Here is a 17601-nt window from a genome sequence, read left to right as displayed (position 1 = left end):
TTTAAGATTTTATTTGACAGAGATAACAAGTAGGTAGAGAGGCGGGCAGAGAGAGGAGGAAGCAGGCTCCCCGCTGAGCAGAGAGCCCGATGCGGGGCTCGATCCCAGGACCCCGGGATCATGACCCGAGCCGAAGGCAGAGGCCTTAAACCACTGAGCCACCCAGGCGCCCCTTTAAGTTTTAAAAATTATTTATTTATTTATTTATTTAAGAGACCAAATTTTCAAGTTAGATTCTAAGGTGTTGCTTTTGCTTGTTTAAAAAAGCTTCTCTATGAGTTAATTTGTAAAACTAGATAGCCCCGCTGTAAGAACATCAAGATGGCTTCAACTTGACTTTTCCTAATTTATATATACTAGTGACTTTATTCTTTTAAAATTTTTTGACTAGCTGGTATTATTTGGATACGGAGTTAAGTTTTGTCTATAAAAACTGGAAAGTATGTTCAGCTTTCCTTTGAACATGGCTTCCCCTCATGACACTGCTCCCTACTGACTTTAGAGCAGACACAGATCCTTTTCAGCTCATATAAATAGATTATACCGATGAAATGGGGTTGGAAATGCAATTCCCAGGGCCATTGCAATGAAAACTCCACACTGGAACCACCTATTATTCTCAGACACTAATGGATACAAAGTTTTCCTCTTGTGGGAGAATGTGCCTCTTTTTTCAATGATCATAAAGCTCTAAGAAAGGGGTTTCCATTTTTACTATTTTACATTCAAAACAAAACATTAAAATGTGTAATTCATAAAGACTAAAAACTGTAATCTAAAGTGAAAATGACTTGTTAGGGATTTTCAAACTGTTGTCAAATAATTTCTATGAAATAAAGATTTTAGAAACAAAAAATCTGGAAGAATAAATAACCACCGATAGAGGAAAAGGTTGTTAAACAGGATAAGTAGAAAAAGATGATGCCAAAACACAGCCTTCTAAGGCTTATAGCCAACATGCTAACGTCATCTACAAAGTAGTTTTGTATTTATTCTACTTGTCCAGGTCTCTTGGGTCCTTTCTCTGGATAAATATCTTCAACTAGTAAAGTGATTATAAATGAAAAAAAGGCAACTAAAGTAACTACTATCTTAAGGGCTTTGAACCAATTGGGATAATGTGGCAAAAGAAAAAGTTCAATGTGTAATGCTATCCCCAAACCTATTATTACTGTGACTATAGCTTCACTGAGTCTTTCAGAAATAAGAAAAGCAAACCATGAAAACACAAGAGGAGCTGTACTATTAGCTAAATTGAGATAGTCTGGTTTCGCTGTACTACCTTCTGGTAGAGCAAAACCCCATCTGATCCCTCCCAAGAAAGCTAGGAAACTGGCTCCATAAGCCATCTGAGTAAAAGCTAACACAGGAATATAAGTCTTTGTCATCACCATGACCAGTGGTGGAGTAATAAAGGGGATTAATCCACCCAGAGTTATGTATAATGCTGGCTTTGGGCTGTCAAATAGGTAAGTGATGGTGCTTGATGGCTTGGCTGGAAGTACTTCTTGCTTCTGCTTCTTAAAGCTGCATGGGGAAGTATGATAGTATTGTGTCTTCCTCATATACACTGGAAATGAAGAGAAAAACCAAGGCCTTGGAAACAAAGGGGAAAAGTTCTGTTGGTGACATGTCTTGAGAGAAAATGTTTCTATTCTGCTGGCTCCTAGTCGGACTGGAAAAGGGTACTTAAACATCTACAGAGAAAACAAAACAAACAGACAAAAACAGATTTTTAGATAACTGCAGTGTCTTAGTTAATCCCAAACTGAAACAATATAAAAACAAACCATCTGCTTTGTATTAGAACATCAAACTTTACAGATGTAAAGGTTGAATTACAGGGTGCTGTTAATGCTAGCTAAGACTAGCAGTTATACAACATGCAAAAGAAACTACTGAAAAGAAACCGAGTGATGTAATTCTGCCTACCACTAATTTTGTCCCATGAGAGGAATATCTGAAAGAACAGGTAAAGACTATATCTTTATTATCTGGCATTTTAAACTGTCTCTTTATAACTTGCAAAGCAGCAGCATTAATTACTGTTGGAATGCTGTTTTATATAGAAAAAGTAATCCAGCTTCCAATTTAGCTTTAGAAACACTGAATACTGGGGTGCCTGGGTGGCTCAGTAGGTTAAAGCCTCTGCCTTTGGCTCAGGTCATGATCCCAGGGTCCTGGGATGGAGCCCCGCATAGGGTTCTCTGCTCAGCGGGGAGCCTGCTTCCTCCTCTCTCTGCCTACTTGTGATCTCTGTCTGTCAAATAAATAAATAAAATCTTAAAAAAAAAAAAAAAAAAGAAACACTGAATACTTTCCATAGCTCCATGCCTTCCTAAATGTCTTTTTTTTTCTAATTTTTAAATTTTTTTTATAAACATATAATGTATTATTAGCCCCAGGGGTACAGGTCTGTGAATCACTAGGTTTACATACTCCACAGCACTCACCATAGCACATGTTCCCCAATGTCCATGACCCCACTACCTTCTCCCTTCCTCCCCTCCCCCTGGCCCCCCTGAGTTTCTTTTGTGACATGAAGAGTCTCTTACGGTTTGTCTCCCTCCCAATCCCATCTTGTTTCATTTATTCTTTTCCTACCCCTCAAACCCCCCACATTGCATCTCCACTTCCTCATATCAGGGAGATCATGTAATAATTGTCTTTCTCTGATTAACTTATTTCGCTAAGCATAATACCCTCTAGTTCCATCCACATCATCGCAAATGGCAAGATTTCATTTCTTTTGATGGTTGCATAGTATTCCATTGTATATATATATATACACTACATCTTCTTTATCCATTCATCTGTTGATGGACATCTAGGTTCTTTCCATAGTTTGGCTATTGTGGACATTGCTGCTATAAACATTGGGGTGCATATGCCCCTTCAGATTACTACGTTTGTATCTTTAGGGTAAATACCCAGTAGTGCAATTGCTGGGTCGTAAGGTAGCTCTATTTTCAACTTTTTGAGGAACCTCCATGCTGTTTTCCAGAGTGGTTGCACCAGCTTGCATTCCCCTTTCTCTGCATCCTTGCAAGCATCTGTCATTTTCTGACTTGTTAACTGCCTTCCTGTATGTCTTTGCCTAGAATTCTAACATACTACATTTTTTTTTTCTTTTTCTTTTTTTTTTTTTGAGATGGGGAATGGGGTGGGGCAAAGGAAGAAGGGGAGAGAATCTCAAGCAGGCTTCAAGCTCATTGTGGAGCCTGATCCCACAACACCTGAGCTGAAATCATGAGTCAGACACTTAACCAACTGGCCACCCAAGTGCCCCCTAACAACTACTTTTTTGTCTGGGGAATCTATCTTTTAAAATTCAGCATGAAGCTTTCCCAATCTGAATTAATACTCCTATAAATACTTTATGCACACTCCCATCGTAATTTTCACAGGGAATTTAAATCCTATGTTTATCAGGGTGCCTGGTGGCTCTATGGGTTAAGTGTCTGCCTTTGGCTCAGGTCATGATCCCAGGATCCTGGGATTGAGCTGCACATTGCAAGGGGTCTGCTTCTCCCTCTCCTACTCTTCCTGCTTGTATTCTCACTCTCTCTCAAACAAATAAAATCTTAAAAACATCAACAACAACATGTGTTTGTCTATCTAAATATACTTGAGAACCAGGCCAGTAATTTTTTCTTTGCCTTTAAAAAAAAAAAAAAAAACAACCCAGGGGCACCCCTGGGTGGCTCCATCCTTAAATTTATCTGCCTTAGGCCCAGGTCATGATCTGAATCCTGGGAGTCAGCCTGCTTCTCCTCCCACTCCTCCTGCTTGTGCTCCCTCCCTTGATCTCTGTCAAATAAATAAAATCTTTAAAACAAAACAAAACAAACTTCCCCAGTGCCTTTCATGGTACATGCCCAAAGTAGTAACCTTTACTGCTGATTCTTTGCTTTAGTGAGCAGATTCCAGACTTCAACTAGTTAACAGATGAACAGTAACTCAAAAAGCACTGGATGAAAGAAGAAATGAAAGTTATTTAAGAACCTTGGTGACTCCTTAAAATGCCAGGAATGATTCCATCCTGGGGTCTTTTCCTTTTTTTTGAAATGTTCTTCCCTGAGCTACTTGCATGGCCGATTCCCTCTCTTTTTACCTCTCTATTTTTTTAAAAAGATTTGTTTATTGCGGGGAGGGCAAGACAACATGAGTTTGGGGAGGGGCAGAGGGAGAGAATCTTTAAGCAGACTCCCCCCAAGTATGGAGTCCAATGCGGGGCTCAATTCCAGGACCTTGAGATCATGACCTGAGCCGAAATCAAGAGTCGGATGCTTAACCAACTGAGCTACCAAGCACCCCTATTTTTTTAAAGATTTTTTTATTTTTAAGTGATCTCTACACCCAACATGGGGCTTGAACTTACTACCCTGAGATCACAAGTCAGCATCTCTGGCCCCTCTATTTTTTTTTTTTTTAAATATTTATTTATTTATTTATTTGACAGACAGATCACAAGTAGGCAGAGAGGCAGGCAGAGAGAGAGAAGGAAGCAGGCTCCCTGCTGAGCAGAGAACCTGATGTGGGGCTCGATCCCATGACCCTGGGATCATGACCTGAGCTGAAGGCAGAGGCTTTAACCCACTCAGCCACCCAGGTGCCCCCCCTCTATTTTTTTTTAAGATATTAGTTATTTGAGCGACAGCAAGAGAGAAAGCATGAGCAGTGGGGGAGGGACAGAGAGAGAGGGAAAACCAGACTCCCTTCTGAGCAGGGAGCCCCACATTAGGCTGGATCCCAGGATCCTGAGAATCAGGGCCCCAGCCAAAGGCACCTGCTTGACTGACTGAGCCCAGGCCCCCATGACCCCCCTATTTTTAAGTGCAATCCTAAGCCTATTGTAGATATTCCCTATTCCCCTTCCCTGCTTTATAGTTCTGCAGAAGACTTACCACTTGCAATATCAAATATTTTACTTATTTGTATTTTACCCACTCTTTACCCCATCACCTAAACATATAAGGATTTGTCTTTTTTTTTCCATTGCTATTGCCCCAGCAAAGCAGTGCCTTCAAGTATTTGCTGAATAAGCCAACCTTTGAAGATGCTTGAGAAAACTTCTGGATAAAATGAAGCATACTGGGTCCCACCATAAAGTCTTGCTCAGGAAGATACCAGGCAGTTGTGATTAACGCATTTTTACAACTAAGCGGAGGAGCTGAATCAGAAGCATGTTGCTGTATAGAAAACAAAATGTTACTAAATTTTATTTTATGCATAATTTTGTATAAGTAGGAACCTGAGAATTTTTTCCATATAACACATTTGCCTTTGAAAACAATCATTAATGCTTTCTGGAAATCAGTAATACATTAAGTAAATAATCCTTTTCTTCTCAGAACCATTCTTTTAGCTTTTGCTATTTGCAGTCAAATGCTCTACCCCTGAGCTATACCCCCAAGCTTTTGCTATTTGGTGTAACAGAAAAAGTATTGCACAGAGACAGATCTGTATTTTACAAACACTTCTATAATTCCCCAGCTGTGTGACCTTGTGTAAATTGCTTCCTTGAAGTGTAGTTTTCTCATCTTTAAAACCAAAGGTTATACCTTCTCTGTTCTCTTTTATCACCTTAGGTGTTTACAGCTCAAAATAATGATGGTAGCAATTAATACAATTTAGCTGTGAACCAAGAACTGTAACTATGTGTTTTATATGCATTAACTCATTGATTTTTTTTTTTTTTAAAGGAAGTATTTTTAAGGGTGCCTGGGTGGCTCAGCGGGTTAAGCTGCTGCCTTCAGCTCAGGTCATGATCTCAAGGTCCTGAGATCAAGCCCTGCATTGGGCTCTCTGCTCAGCAGGGAGCCTGGCTCCCCCACCACTGCTCTCTATCTGCCTCTCTGCCTACTTGTGATCTCCCTCTGTCAAATAAATAAAATCTTCTTTAAAAAAAGTATTTTTAAGTTATCTCTACACCCACATGCCCCCACTGAGCCAGCCAGGCACCCCTGCATTTACTCATTTAAAACAATACCCTCATCACCTTGATTCTGAGAGACAATATAGCCTGTTAGGTTAGAGTGAAGATTCTGGAATCAACAATTTGTGTTGGGATCCTGATTTCACCACTTATATGGTATGTGATTTTGCAAACATACTAAATTTTGTCATGTTGCAGTTCACTCACTTTCGAAATAAAAATTGATATATGTAGGGGCGCCTGGGTGGCTCAATGGTTTAAAGCCTCTGCCTTCGGCTCAGGTCCTGATCCCAGGATCCTGGGATCGACGGAGCCTGCTTCCTCCTCTCTCTCTGTCTGCTTCTCTGCCTACTTGTGATCTTTGTGATCTCTTTCTGTCAAATAAATAAATAAACTCTTTTTTTTTTTAAGAATTTATTTATTTATTTGACAGAGAAATCACAAGTAGGCAGAGAGGCAGGTAGAAAGAGGAGGGAAGCAGGCTCCCCGCTGAGCAGAGGCTGATGGGGGCTTGATCCCTGATTTCGACCCTGAAATCATGACCCCAGCGGAAGGCAGAGGCTTTAACCCACTGAGCCACCCAGGCGTCCCTAAATAAATAAAATCTTAAAAAAAAAAAAAAAAAAAAAAGAATTGATATATGTTTCAATTAGCAATAATCGCGCCTCGGATAAACCTCATTCGCTACGATACTGCCACTGCGCAAAGCTAGGGAAGAATTGATATATGTAAAGAGCTGCAAACGGTCCCTGAAACCAAGTAAGCATTCAAAAAATAAAAGTTATATTCCCACCCTACACAAGAGGAAATGGTTAAGAACTCTAAAGTGAGCAGTCAGTAAGTGGTTGTGAATATGAATCTAGATCTGTTTACACGAGTTTCATTTTTTTTTTATTAAGATTACTTATTTATTTATTTGTCATAGAGAGAGAAGCGAGAGCAAGCACAGGCAGACAGAGTGGCAGGCAGAGGCAGAGGGAGAAGCAGGCTCCCCGCCAAGCAAGGAGCCCGATGCGGGACCCGATCCCAGGACGCTGGGATCATGACCAGAGCTGAAGGCAGCAGCTTAACCAACTGAGCCACCCAGGCGTCCCACGAGTTTCATTGTTAACCAAGAGAATGAACTGTCTAAACGATTCAAAAACCACAGTTGCTACCTAGTTAAATATTTTAATTAACTATTTCTAGGTCGCAACTCTTAGGGATAGATAGAGAAATCCTGCATACCAGCCCATGTTTTCACTCTGTAACAAAGACGTAGGGAGGTAAGTTATCCCGGGCCTCTGAGTACATCTTAGATGGCACTTTACATCCACTTCCTGACTTCCAAACACACATATCTGCAGGACCCACACACTCATTGTTGGTCAAAAGCATAAGGGCTTTCCTGACCACCCCAGTTAAAAATCTCAACGCTCTCTCCACAGTTGGAACTCTGCACTGAGACCATGCGCTTTCCAACTCATGGGTGTTATATGGAGACCGATAGCCTATATCCCGGGGTAGGAAACTGCTGAGGAAGGCAAAGACCTAAGGGTCAATCCACTCAATTTAGGTGAAAACGCCCCATACTGCCACCGTCCCGGAGGAAAGAGTTGCAAACTGCAAGCCTCAGAGCGGACTCCTGAGAAAAGGGCGCGCTGTGAGAACCCAAGGATCGTCGGGAAACTGCCTGACATTCCCAGCGGCTTTGATTTAATCTCGACCCTCGGTGCCTTCCCCCACTCCCCCCCCCCCCCGGCCAATTTGCACATTGTGGCAGCAGCCCTGCTGTTAAATATGTAAGTATACTTGCCAGTGTCGAACCGGGAATTGGAACGCAGAGCAGCAAGAACATCCAGGTACTCACGAAAAGGCACTTCCGGTAGATGGGGTTTGGCAGTCCCCTCCACTTCCTGGGAACAGAAAAAAGAGTCCGGGTGGGGACTTGACCAGTGCTGACTGGTTCCCATGCCGGGTGTTCATTTTGGGTCTTTCTTTTAAAAAAATCTTAATTCTGGAAGCCAGCTTTTAAAGTCCGTAGGGTACTTGAATGGTCCTTGCCTCCCCCCTCCAGGTTTCTCAGGCATCAGAATCTGACCCTCAGAGTTCGGACAGGTAGAGCACAACTACTAAAATAATCCCAAAGTGATGGTGTTGTAGGAAGGTAGGAAAGATTTGGAGTTTAGGCCAAGTACAACTTGGCCAAATTGTTCACCATTTCTGGAACTCATAACAGGGTTTTCTAGGATGGATGGGGCACATCTGTGTTTGGGTCCTGAACTACTAACACTAAGAAAAAACTTTTTACTTCCATTCTCTTTGCTTGGAACTGGAGACTCCGTTAAGAAAAAAAACAAAAAACAAAAAACAAAAAAAACACGGGGCGCTTGGGTGGCTCAGTGGGTTAAAGCCTCTGCCTTCAGCTCAGGTCATGATCCCAGGATCCTGGGATCGAGCCCCCCATCGGGCTCTCTGCTCAGCGGGAGGCTGCTTCCTCCTCTCTCTGCCTGCTTGTGATCTGTCTGTCGAATAAATAAATACAATCTTAAAAAAATAAAAAGCACAAAGGGCAGGATTTTCGCTTCCGTAAGTGTGGTAATAACAGTTTTGGGTTTAGGGTTGATCTGAAAAGTTAGATCATTCCTTCTGTCACCCTCTGCTTTAACTTATTTGTTGGCTCCGTGACCTTGGACAACTCTCTTGTCTTCCCTGGGCCTCCATTTCATACTGTCAAAGGACACAGCACCAGACAATTTGAGCGGCCTTCTGAAAACACGCTGGCCAGTTGCTCCATTCCTCCGGATCCTGGGTAATGGAGCTTCGTGGTTGTCGGCCATCATATGGCTTAATGTCCCGTGCAGAATGCGCCCATTGCGAATTCTTCGTAATAGTAACCGCTTCTAACCGCGATAGGCTTTCACTTTTGTTTCCTTCTCTATCATGGCAGCACCGCCCCTTCTAGTAGTGCGATATCCAATGAGACTTTGGGTCAGAGAAACAGCTTCTCCGCCCCAGCCAGGGAGCCGGCTCCAGACACAAATCCGCCCTGCGCTGGGCGAGGGGCGTGACGCCAGCCGTCGGCCGGAACTACCACTCCCAGCGGGTAGCGCGACGCACCCAGCGGCGCAGGCCTCGGGAGCAGTACGGTGTGGTCCGCTGGGGGCTGGAGTCCAAACGACGGGCGCACGTGAAGGAAGGAAGGAGCGGAAGGTGGGAAGGGTCGGAAAGCACGATCCTACGAAACCGGTTTGCTAGTACATGGGTAGTCTGGGGACGCGAGCATGCCCAGAAGTGGGGTACCGGAGGGTGAAGGGGCGGGGAAAACGGTACACACACACCCACCCACTCATTCACAGGCATCCAGGCCCTGTGCGGGGCCGGGTAATAAGAAGAGGGGTCCCAAACTCGGCTGGTCGCCCTCTCTGAGGCGCCGCGAGGAAAGGCAGAGCATCCAAGTCTGCAGAGGGGTGGGGATAACCATGCACACTCCGGAGCCGCGGTAAGGGGGGGTTGGGGACGGCGCAGGGAATAACTGCCGTTCACGCGGCGGAACGTTGAAGGCGTGGGGCGCCCGCAGGGTCACCGGAACAGGGCTCCTGCGCTTGCGCTCCTGTGGGCGGTGCGAGCGGGTGGGCGTGTGTGAGGCGGGGTCGGAGTGGGGGAGGGCCAGCCTGGTCGTCGCTCCTCCCCCCCGCCCCTCCAGGGCCGTGTGGGCCGGGCAGCCATTTTGGGAAGAGCTTTGTTATGGTTGTGGGCTTTCCACCTCTGCGGGATCAGGAAGCTGGGGACGCGCCCTTGGACGCTGCCTCTGGCCCCTAGCTGTAGCCCCACTGCTGCCGGGTAAGTGGGGGTTCCATACAACGGGGCGGCAGGGGATCTTGAGTCGTTCCGGCGCGGGGCTCCGCCCGGTGCTCAAACGACGGGCTGTTGGAACTAGTTGAAGGAGGCTCTCACACAGGTGGTTGGTGTAGGTCGGGGTGGGGGAGAGAAGCCGAGGGGCCAGCGGTCCTGTGGTTCGGATGGGCCACCTCCCCCCGCACGAGGAGCTTTGCAGTCGAGTGTCGCCGCGGCTTTGCCCGAGCGCTCCTACTTCAACTTTGGTCTTCGGGTGGGACCGCTCACCTGCGGCTCTCTGGCTCCTCTCCAGGCGTTCCGGCTTGTCGATGGTTGAGTGGCTTGGTTTACGGGTTTATTTTTCTTTCTTTAGAGTCAAGGGCTTTTGTTTTCCAACGAAGGAAAATTTAAGGAGGAAAAAATCGTGCTAAGTCAGCCGTGGGGCATCTGATGGGAAAAGAAGAGCTTTAACCACCAGCGTTTCAGTTCTTGATACCGAGTCCAGCGTTTTCTTTGATTTAGATTAAGTCGGTATTCAGCACCTACGGATTGCCTCCCTACCCCGAAAAACTAGTCGATCCTGGAAAGTTTTAAGGAGGATTTTTTTCTGTTTTAAATCTACCTCTCTCCACTCCCGTGAAATTCAGAAGAAAGGCTGAATCTAAAATGGCTGTAGCTTGGGGAAGTGCCCTAAGCTTCGGTAACTTAAATACGTTACCATGTCTTAAATTTTTGGTGGTTTCTCCCACGAGGATAGCAGCTGAATCCTTTGATATTTTGGTCTTCTTGGAATTGCTGTCTTGTCTTGAAGAGTCCTTTTAGGTAAAAACAAAGGTGAAGCTAAAGAAGTTTGCTTACTCCGAAAGTTTACGTAAGAGTGGGTGCGGTTTTGTTTGGCTCCCCCCCCCTTTTTTTTTTGTGGTTGCTTATAGTTTTGAAATTGTGCTATGATGGTAATTTTATCAGCTAACTTTGTGCTCCGAGGTTGGTTTGCATTATTTGTCGAAATACGCTCTTAACGTTGATACTTATTGCCTACCGGGGGGAAAAAAAGTTAATGGTGGTTCATGTTTGAGTTTAGTAACAGAAGGCACACGTTTCTTTGTAAATTCCTTCCAAATGTAGAGTGACTGGTAGTCTTCAAGAGACTTAGATTTGTATTTTCGTGGACTTTTGGCATGTAGTATTTGAAAGGGAGTCAAGAGTGCTCTTAAGTTGAGGACAGTTATTGCGGTGGTGAGACGAGAGAAAACGAACTTTAGATAATGTAGCTCCTGATTGTTGTACCCTTTCAAACAAAAGGCTGTCTTTTTGTTAGCCTTTTATTATTATTTTTTTAAGCCATTAGATCCAGAAGTTTAACTGAGAACACAAAGGCATACTATGGAAACCAAGAACAGATAACTTCAGTGTTTGGAAAGGTGCTTCAGTTTCAGGTTGCTGTCTGTCTAAGAGATAGAAATAGTTGTGAATGAGAACTTGAGAATTAATAGTAAAATAAGCTGTCATCTTCCCTAGGGAGTCAGTTTCACTTTACCTTCCTCCATTCTTTCAACACAAAAGTTTACCTTTGTTAGTTCCCTTGGGATTTTTTTTGTTCTTAAATTATTTTGGTGATTTTATAAGAAAAACATTTGAAGTGCTCTATAGGAATTACAGGTCCTTTGCTTTATGTTTTGCCATTTGCCTACTGAACCTGTAAACTTGGGTACTCAAAATGGTTTGTACATGTTGATATAAATATTTTTTCATTTGATTCTGGATGGTATCTTACCAGTTCTTGAAATGGGGAGTCGATATTAGTAAGCTTTTTTATTTTGAGTAAATGCAGCTCACCAATTTTCTCATCAGTAGCTGCTTAAAAGCTTGGCTGAAGCGGGCACATGCAACCATTTTAATAACTTTGGAATGATAAGGAATCTGGAACACATTTCTGCTTATAATACATTTTTAAATTCTTCGTTAAAGATATAATACACAATTATGAATCATACTTCAGCAGATTGCATATCTTTGTTATATGGTTAAATTGTATGTACTTAGTAACGGTGATAAGTAATGTGCAGGGACCTAAGCAGTCTGTTTATAAGTCATTAACCATTATGGGTGCTTTCTTTCTTTCTTTTTTTTTTTTTAAAGATTTTATTTATTTATTTGATAGGCAGAGATCACAAGTAGGCAGAGAGGCAGGCAGAGAGAGAAGAGGAAGCAGGCTCCCTGCTGAGCAGAGAGCCCGATGCGGGGCTCGATCCCAGGACTCTGGGATCATGACCTCAGCTGAAGGCAGAGGCCTTAACCCACTGAGCCACCCAGGCGCCCCTATGGGTGCTTTCTTTAAGACTGTTGGAAAGGTGAGAGGCACAGCAATTTTAAAGGATCCCAATTTAAAAACTACTTCATGGAAAAACCATGTTTATAGTTTTTCAAATAGATGGGAGGAAAAATCTAGGTGGCACATTGATATCATGTTACCTCACATATGACTATAGTTGCCATTGTCTGGAATTTTAATATTTTAATATTTGGTATGCTGAGACTTCGTTGTCCTAGTCATTTCTAAATCAGAGTCTGATTTTTATTTCCCATTGAAGTCTGCCCAAAAACAAAACCAGCTACAATCAAACTTGAAAAGTAGTTGTGTAAGAATAGCTGAACTTCTTTCGTCCACAGGTAGTCAGTCTTAACTAAGGTAAAATATTGCTAATGTTATGGAATATGAATTTTGATAGGTGATTTCAAATATACTGGGCAAATATTTCAAGAAGTCAAATAGTTCTTTTCCTTTATGAAAGCAATCAGCTTTTTTTCCTTTTCATTTCAAGAAATGCTACAGGCTCGCTCTACTGTGGTGCCGGTTTTGGTGTGCTAAAGGCAAGCAATACCTAAATAATCATAAAACATTTTGTCAACAAAGAACTTAGTAGTTTAACAGATAAGTGGAATATGTTACAGGATGACAACATAGAAAACTTTCTCAAAAAGTTGGCTTTTAACATACTTATTATGTTTACCTTCCTTTTCTATGATAAAACTGTGTTGCCTTACGTTAACCAGATGTCAGGCTAACGAATTACCAGAATGAGCAAAGTTTTAGTACACTTTTCTGAGCAGTAGGTCTGTTGGTGTGGAAATATATTTTGTTTTCAGAAAAATAAATTCATTTAAGTTTAGCTATACTTCAGATTTCAGACTCTTGTTTCTTCTGGTTGTAAGTTTAAATTTCATTATATAAAAAATTCTCTTCTGAATTATTGCTGCCTTTGAAGTATATTGAAAAGTTGTTTGGGGGGGCTCTTTGGCTATTTAATTAAAAGGTAGAGCCATTCCAGTGTTCCTGCTGTATGTTTATGAATTATTAGCTCTACTTTTTAATTAGTCTTATGAGGTCTGATGGGAAGGGTAGTTTATTGTGGGCTTCATAAGCTAGAGGCTGTAATAGAGTCCATCGTATATAATCTCATTCTTCAAAATACTTTTTAGAAATAGATAATATTAACCCTTCTACAGTGAGTGTACACAGGTTCCAAGAAGTTAAGTAATTTACATAATACAATGAGAGATCTGGATTCAGGCAGCTTTCTCTGATTCTAAAGCTCAGTTTCTGCCACATCATATAGAGAGATGGTATGGTAATTAAGGGCCTCAGCTGTACAGCCTGGATTTGAATTGCCACATTGCCACTTACTGCTTGGTGATCTTGGGAGAGTTTAAAGTGAAATTTTTGTGCCTCTTTCTTCCTTTGTAAAATGGGGTATAATAGTAACTTCTCAGTGTGATTGTGGCAAATAAATAAAATACTGTTTGTAGAGTTCTTAAAACCATGCACTTCATAATTGTTAAACTGTATAAAAGGGTCTACATGAATGCCCTTTTACCAATCAAATGAAATTCATTAAAATCTGAACAGATTGTTGCACGTGGGTGTTCTTATTTTTCTTTCTTGGGTATTTTTGTGTTGATTTTTCTAGTTTATTTGAATCAGAATCCAGTTCCCATATACTATAACTGGCATTCTTTCAAACCTCTTAATTTGTACATTTCTTCTGTGTTTTTTCCTTGCGCTTATTGAAGAAACTGGATTATTTATCCTGCACAATTGAGATTGAGATTTTCCTGAATTCTTATAAATTGGTAGTTGGATCTGAGGCTTACATTGAGATTTGTTGGGGGGCGGGGAGGAGAAGACTAACTTCATAGGTGACTGTGTATTTGGGGTTGATTTTTTTTTTTTTTTATCATGGTTTGTTCAGTGGTTCTCATATATATAATTTCCTTAAAATTTCTCTATTGAGCAGTACAGAATAATTAGAAGAGTATGTATGTAAAAATGGAACGTTTGGTTTGCCAACTTAATGTTATCTTTTCCCAGGCACTGTTTTCCCTGTCCTCTCTTTCTTCATAGTATGTATTTTTGTATATAAAATTGAGCTGAGTATGCTGGGTTTGCAATGGTTTTGTTTTCTGGTTTTGTTTACTAGTGAGTAGTTTTCTTAGCCTGTTTGGTTTGAAAATTTATCTTCTCAAAACTTCCCCAGGGCACCTGGGTGGCGCAGTTGGTTGAACATCAGACTCTTGGTTTCAGCTCAGTCGTGATCCCTGGGTCCTGAGATTACACTCCACCTCAGGCTCTGCCCTCTGTGAGGAGTCTGCTTAAAACTCTCTTCCTGTCCCTCGGCCCCTCCCCTCTGCACTTTATCGCTCAATTAAATAAATACATCTAAAAACTCTTTTTCCCCTATTGCTTATGCCCCCCTCCCAACCTCCTTATTCTTAACACCTATTGAACTTTCGCTGTTGGCCAGGCACTTCTCCCCCTCACACCCCAGGGGAAAACATCCAGGCATATTCTTAACACTACCTTTATTCACCATTTAATCATCAACTTTACAACAGTCTCCAAATCATAGGTAAAGATTTGAAGCAAAAAGGGGTGGAGTGACTTGCCCAAAGTTATACAGCTAGTACCTGGCAAAACTAGCTAGATCCAGTCTGCTCTTCTACCTTAAAAGTAATGTTTGGATTGAAAGCAGAGTTTACTCTTGAGAAGAAATTTGTAGAAATGCTTGTAAATAAAGTGAGCTTAAAGTAAAAATATATGTCTGGTGATAAAGTGTTCACTACTATTACTCCCCTCAGTTATAAAAACTATATATAGTTTTTTAGATGTGACAAATAGTCTGTTCCCCATAAGGAAACTGGTTCCTTTCAGGGTCAGTGTAGCTGCAAATATTTGATAAAAGTTATCACAACTAAATGGCTTGTTTTTGTGTAGTTGATATAGTGACTTTTGGAGCAAATGCTAAATAAACATTTTTGCTGGTTTTAAAACCTTAAGAGTTTCAGGTACTTGAATAAATCTAGTGCGTTAGTTAATAAATAAGCTTCTGTAACATACTATTCTTACTTGGAACTTCTGTGATTTAAGTAAATTCCATTTCTTTTCTTTCTCTCTCTCTCTTTTTTTTTCTTTTTCTTTTTTCTTTTTTCTTTCTTTATTTTTTTTAAAGATTGTATTTGTTTGTCAGAGAGAACCAGCATACAAGCAGGGGGAGCAGCAGGAGAGGGAGAAGCAGGCTCCCTGCAGAGCAAGGAGCCTGATGCATTGAGGGACTCCATTCCAGGACCACAGGACTGTAGGACTAGACCTGAGCCAGAGGCAGACCCTTAACTGACTGAGCCACCCAGGCGTCCTGTAAATTCCGTTTCTGTCAGTGGGATAGTTGAGTGTTTAGTTATGATTGCAGAAAGTGCTCATGACTGTTGAATGAACAGTATTGGAAAAGAGGTTACCTGAAAAGGTTAATAAATTTTACTCTTGAAAAATTTTGCATTTTGTGAAATTATCTTTAGGAAATGTTTTTTGTAACAATGAAGCAGAAGTGACACAGTGATTAAAATTTATTATTGATGGTAAGACTGGCAAGATTGTTGTGTTGGACATTCTAATTGGGTCTTAAAGTAATCTTTAGTGTTTCTTTTTGGCCTTTTACCTTTTTAACCCCCTTCGTATATTGCCTTTTTGTGAATCTTAGTAGGAGAGGAAGCCGGAAAGGCTGTGTGTATGTAACAGTGTGTACATACATATACGTACCTTATATATACACTTTCTGACCTGAACACCTGGCAGTTGTGACCCAAGTTGTGCCAGTCACAGACACTTGTCTGGAGACTTGGATCTGAAGGAAGAGATGCAGAGAAGCAAAAACAGTTTAGAATCTATTCCATTGGCTTGTGGCAGTAGCAGTGGCAGTACTAGCTGGGCAGTTTCTTAAGCAGCTCTTCTGGTGATGTGTGACCTTGGCTGGTGATTTTTTTTTTTTTTTTTTTTTAAGATTTTGTGTATTTATTTGACAGAGATCACAAGCAGGCAGAGAGGCAGGCAGAGAGAGAGGAAGAAGCAGGCTCCCTGCTGAGCAGAGAGCCCGATGCGGGACTCGATCCCAGGACCCTGAGATCATGACCTGAGCCGAAGGCAGCGGCTTAACCCACTGAGCCACCCAGGTGCCCCGGCTGGTGATTTTTTGACTGCTTAGCTTTACATGATTTCTGTGTGTTTGCAAAGTCAAGGAGGCTCTCAGTCATTCTCTGAACTCCCAATATATTTCTGGTAAATTCCTTTTCTATTTAGTCTACTTAAGTATAGTTTCTTTTTTTCAACCAAAGACCCTGATTTATAAAATTGGCTAATATAATTTGCACCTTCTAGAAGATTTTGTTTGTGATTTCCTCTGTTTAGGGTAGTCTCCTATCTCAAGAAGTGAAAAACTTATATGAATGACTTTTTTAAATACAGAACAAGAATTTTCCGTTTTATCCACTCCCAAATTTTTAAAGTTTAAAAGTTTAAACCTTTTAAAATTTAGCTGGAGTAAGGCCTGTGCACTGTTAGTGTAGTAAAGCTCCTCATGTAATTTTCTGTCTTTTAAAGATTATTACTATAAAAGCAGAGTTATGCTGGATAGAATATTAGGAAATATATATGTGCAAAAATAAAAATATTCTCCTCATCTAGAAATCACTACTGTAACTTTTGGTATACTTTTCCCAGTTCTTTGTATAAGCACATGTATGTAGGTTTTTATTTTACTAAAATGAAATTAACTTGCAACTTACTTTTTTAATTGGTGATACCCATTCTTCAGTGTGAGTAAATGTTCATTTCTTCTAATATCCAGGTACGATTTTAATTCCTGGGGCACTTGGGTGGTGCAGTTGGTTAAGCATTTGACTCTTGGTTTCAACTCAGGTCATGATCTCTTAGGTCATGGAATCATGCGCCACGTTCAGCAGGGAGACTATGTGAATGAACATTCTCTCTCTTTGCCCCTTCTCCCTGCCCTTAAATAATCTTAAAAAAAAAAAAAATCAATTCCCCCAGCTGATCTAAAATAGAACCATACAGCTAGCTATTCAGTACTATTATCTGATCCAAGACCTTGTTACATCTAACACTTTAATTTCCTTAGATCTCTTTAATCTAGCATAGTCCTTACTTTTCAGTGAGACTTGAGTTTGAGACTACTCTGTCATGAAAATTGTTCTGTACAATTGCATTCTGTGTTGTCTTTTAGTTTGTCCCTTTAATTCTTCTATTTTTTTCTCCAAAAGTGTACATCTAAAAATTTGATAGATTCACATCAAAACATTTTTGGCCAGAATACATTGTAGCTATATCATTCTGCATTGTATTTATTAAATACATAATACCTCCTTGACCTAATTTCATAATGCTAAGATTGAGCCTTAGATTAAGATAATAGTAGTCTGATCCAGGGCACCTGGGTGGCTCAGTTGGTAAAGTGACTGCCTTCAACTCAGGTCATGATCCTGGAGTCTGGGGATGGAGT

General features: G+C 41.4%; 2 protein-coding genes and 1 pseudogene across 4 annotated transcripts in view; 1 reads left to right on the top strand and 2 right to left on the bottom strand.

Moving 5' to 3' along the window:
- Window positions 1-145: 145 nt before the first annotated feature.
- TMEM69 (transmembrane protein 69) lies at window positions 146-8285 on the bottom strand. Its single transcript, XM_044238126.1, has 3 exons — window positions 7734-8285; window positions 5052-5192; window positions 146-1697 (listed from the first exon to the last, which is right to left on the bottom strand). Exons 1-3 carry the CDS (start codon window positions 7773-7775, stop codon window positions 990-992), a joined length of 891 nt encoding a protein of 296 aa, XP_044094061.1. The 5' UTR covers window positions 7776-8285; the 3' UTR covers window positions 146-989.
- On the bottom strand, window positions 6520-6648 carry LOC122901421 (annotated as a pseudogene).
- A 765-nt stretch (window positions 8286-9050) lies between the features above and the next one.
- GPBP1L1 (GC-rich promoter binding protein 1 like 1) overlaps window positions 9051-17601 on the top strand; it is a 55590-nt gene continuing 47039 nt past the window's right edge. For 2 of the 3 annotated variants that reach the window (XM_044238123.1, XM_044238121.1), the window contains exon 1: window positions 9626-9760. The gene's annotated coding sequence lies outside the window, so the exon portion shown is untranslated. Of the gene's footprint in view, window positions 9131-9625; window positions 9761-17601 lie in introns of those variants that run through there. The other variant, XM_044238122.1, reaches the window with a different exon arrangement.

The sequence above is a fragment of the Neovison vison genome, chromosome 2 (genome assembly GCF_020171115.1).
Source record: "Neovison vison isolate M4711 chromosome 2, ASM_NN_V1, whole genome shotgun sequence".
Taxonomy (NCBI): domain Eukaryota; kingdom Metazoa; phylum Chordata; class Mammalia; order Carnivora; family Mustelidae; genus Neogale; species Neogale vison.
This window is presented reverse-complemented; position numbering and strand designations above follow the sequence as displayed.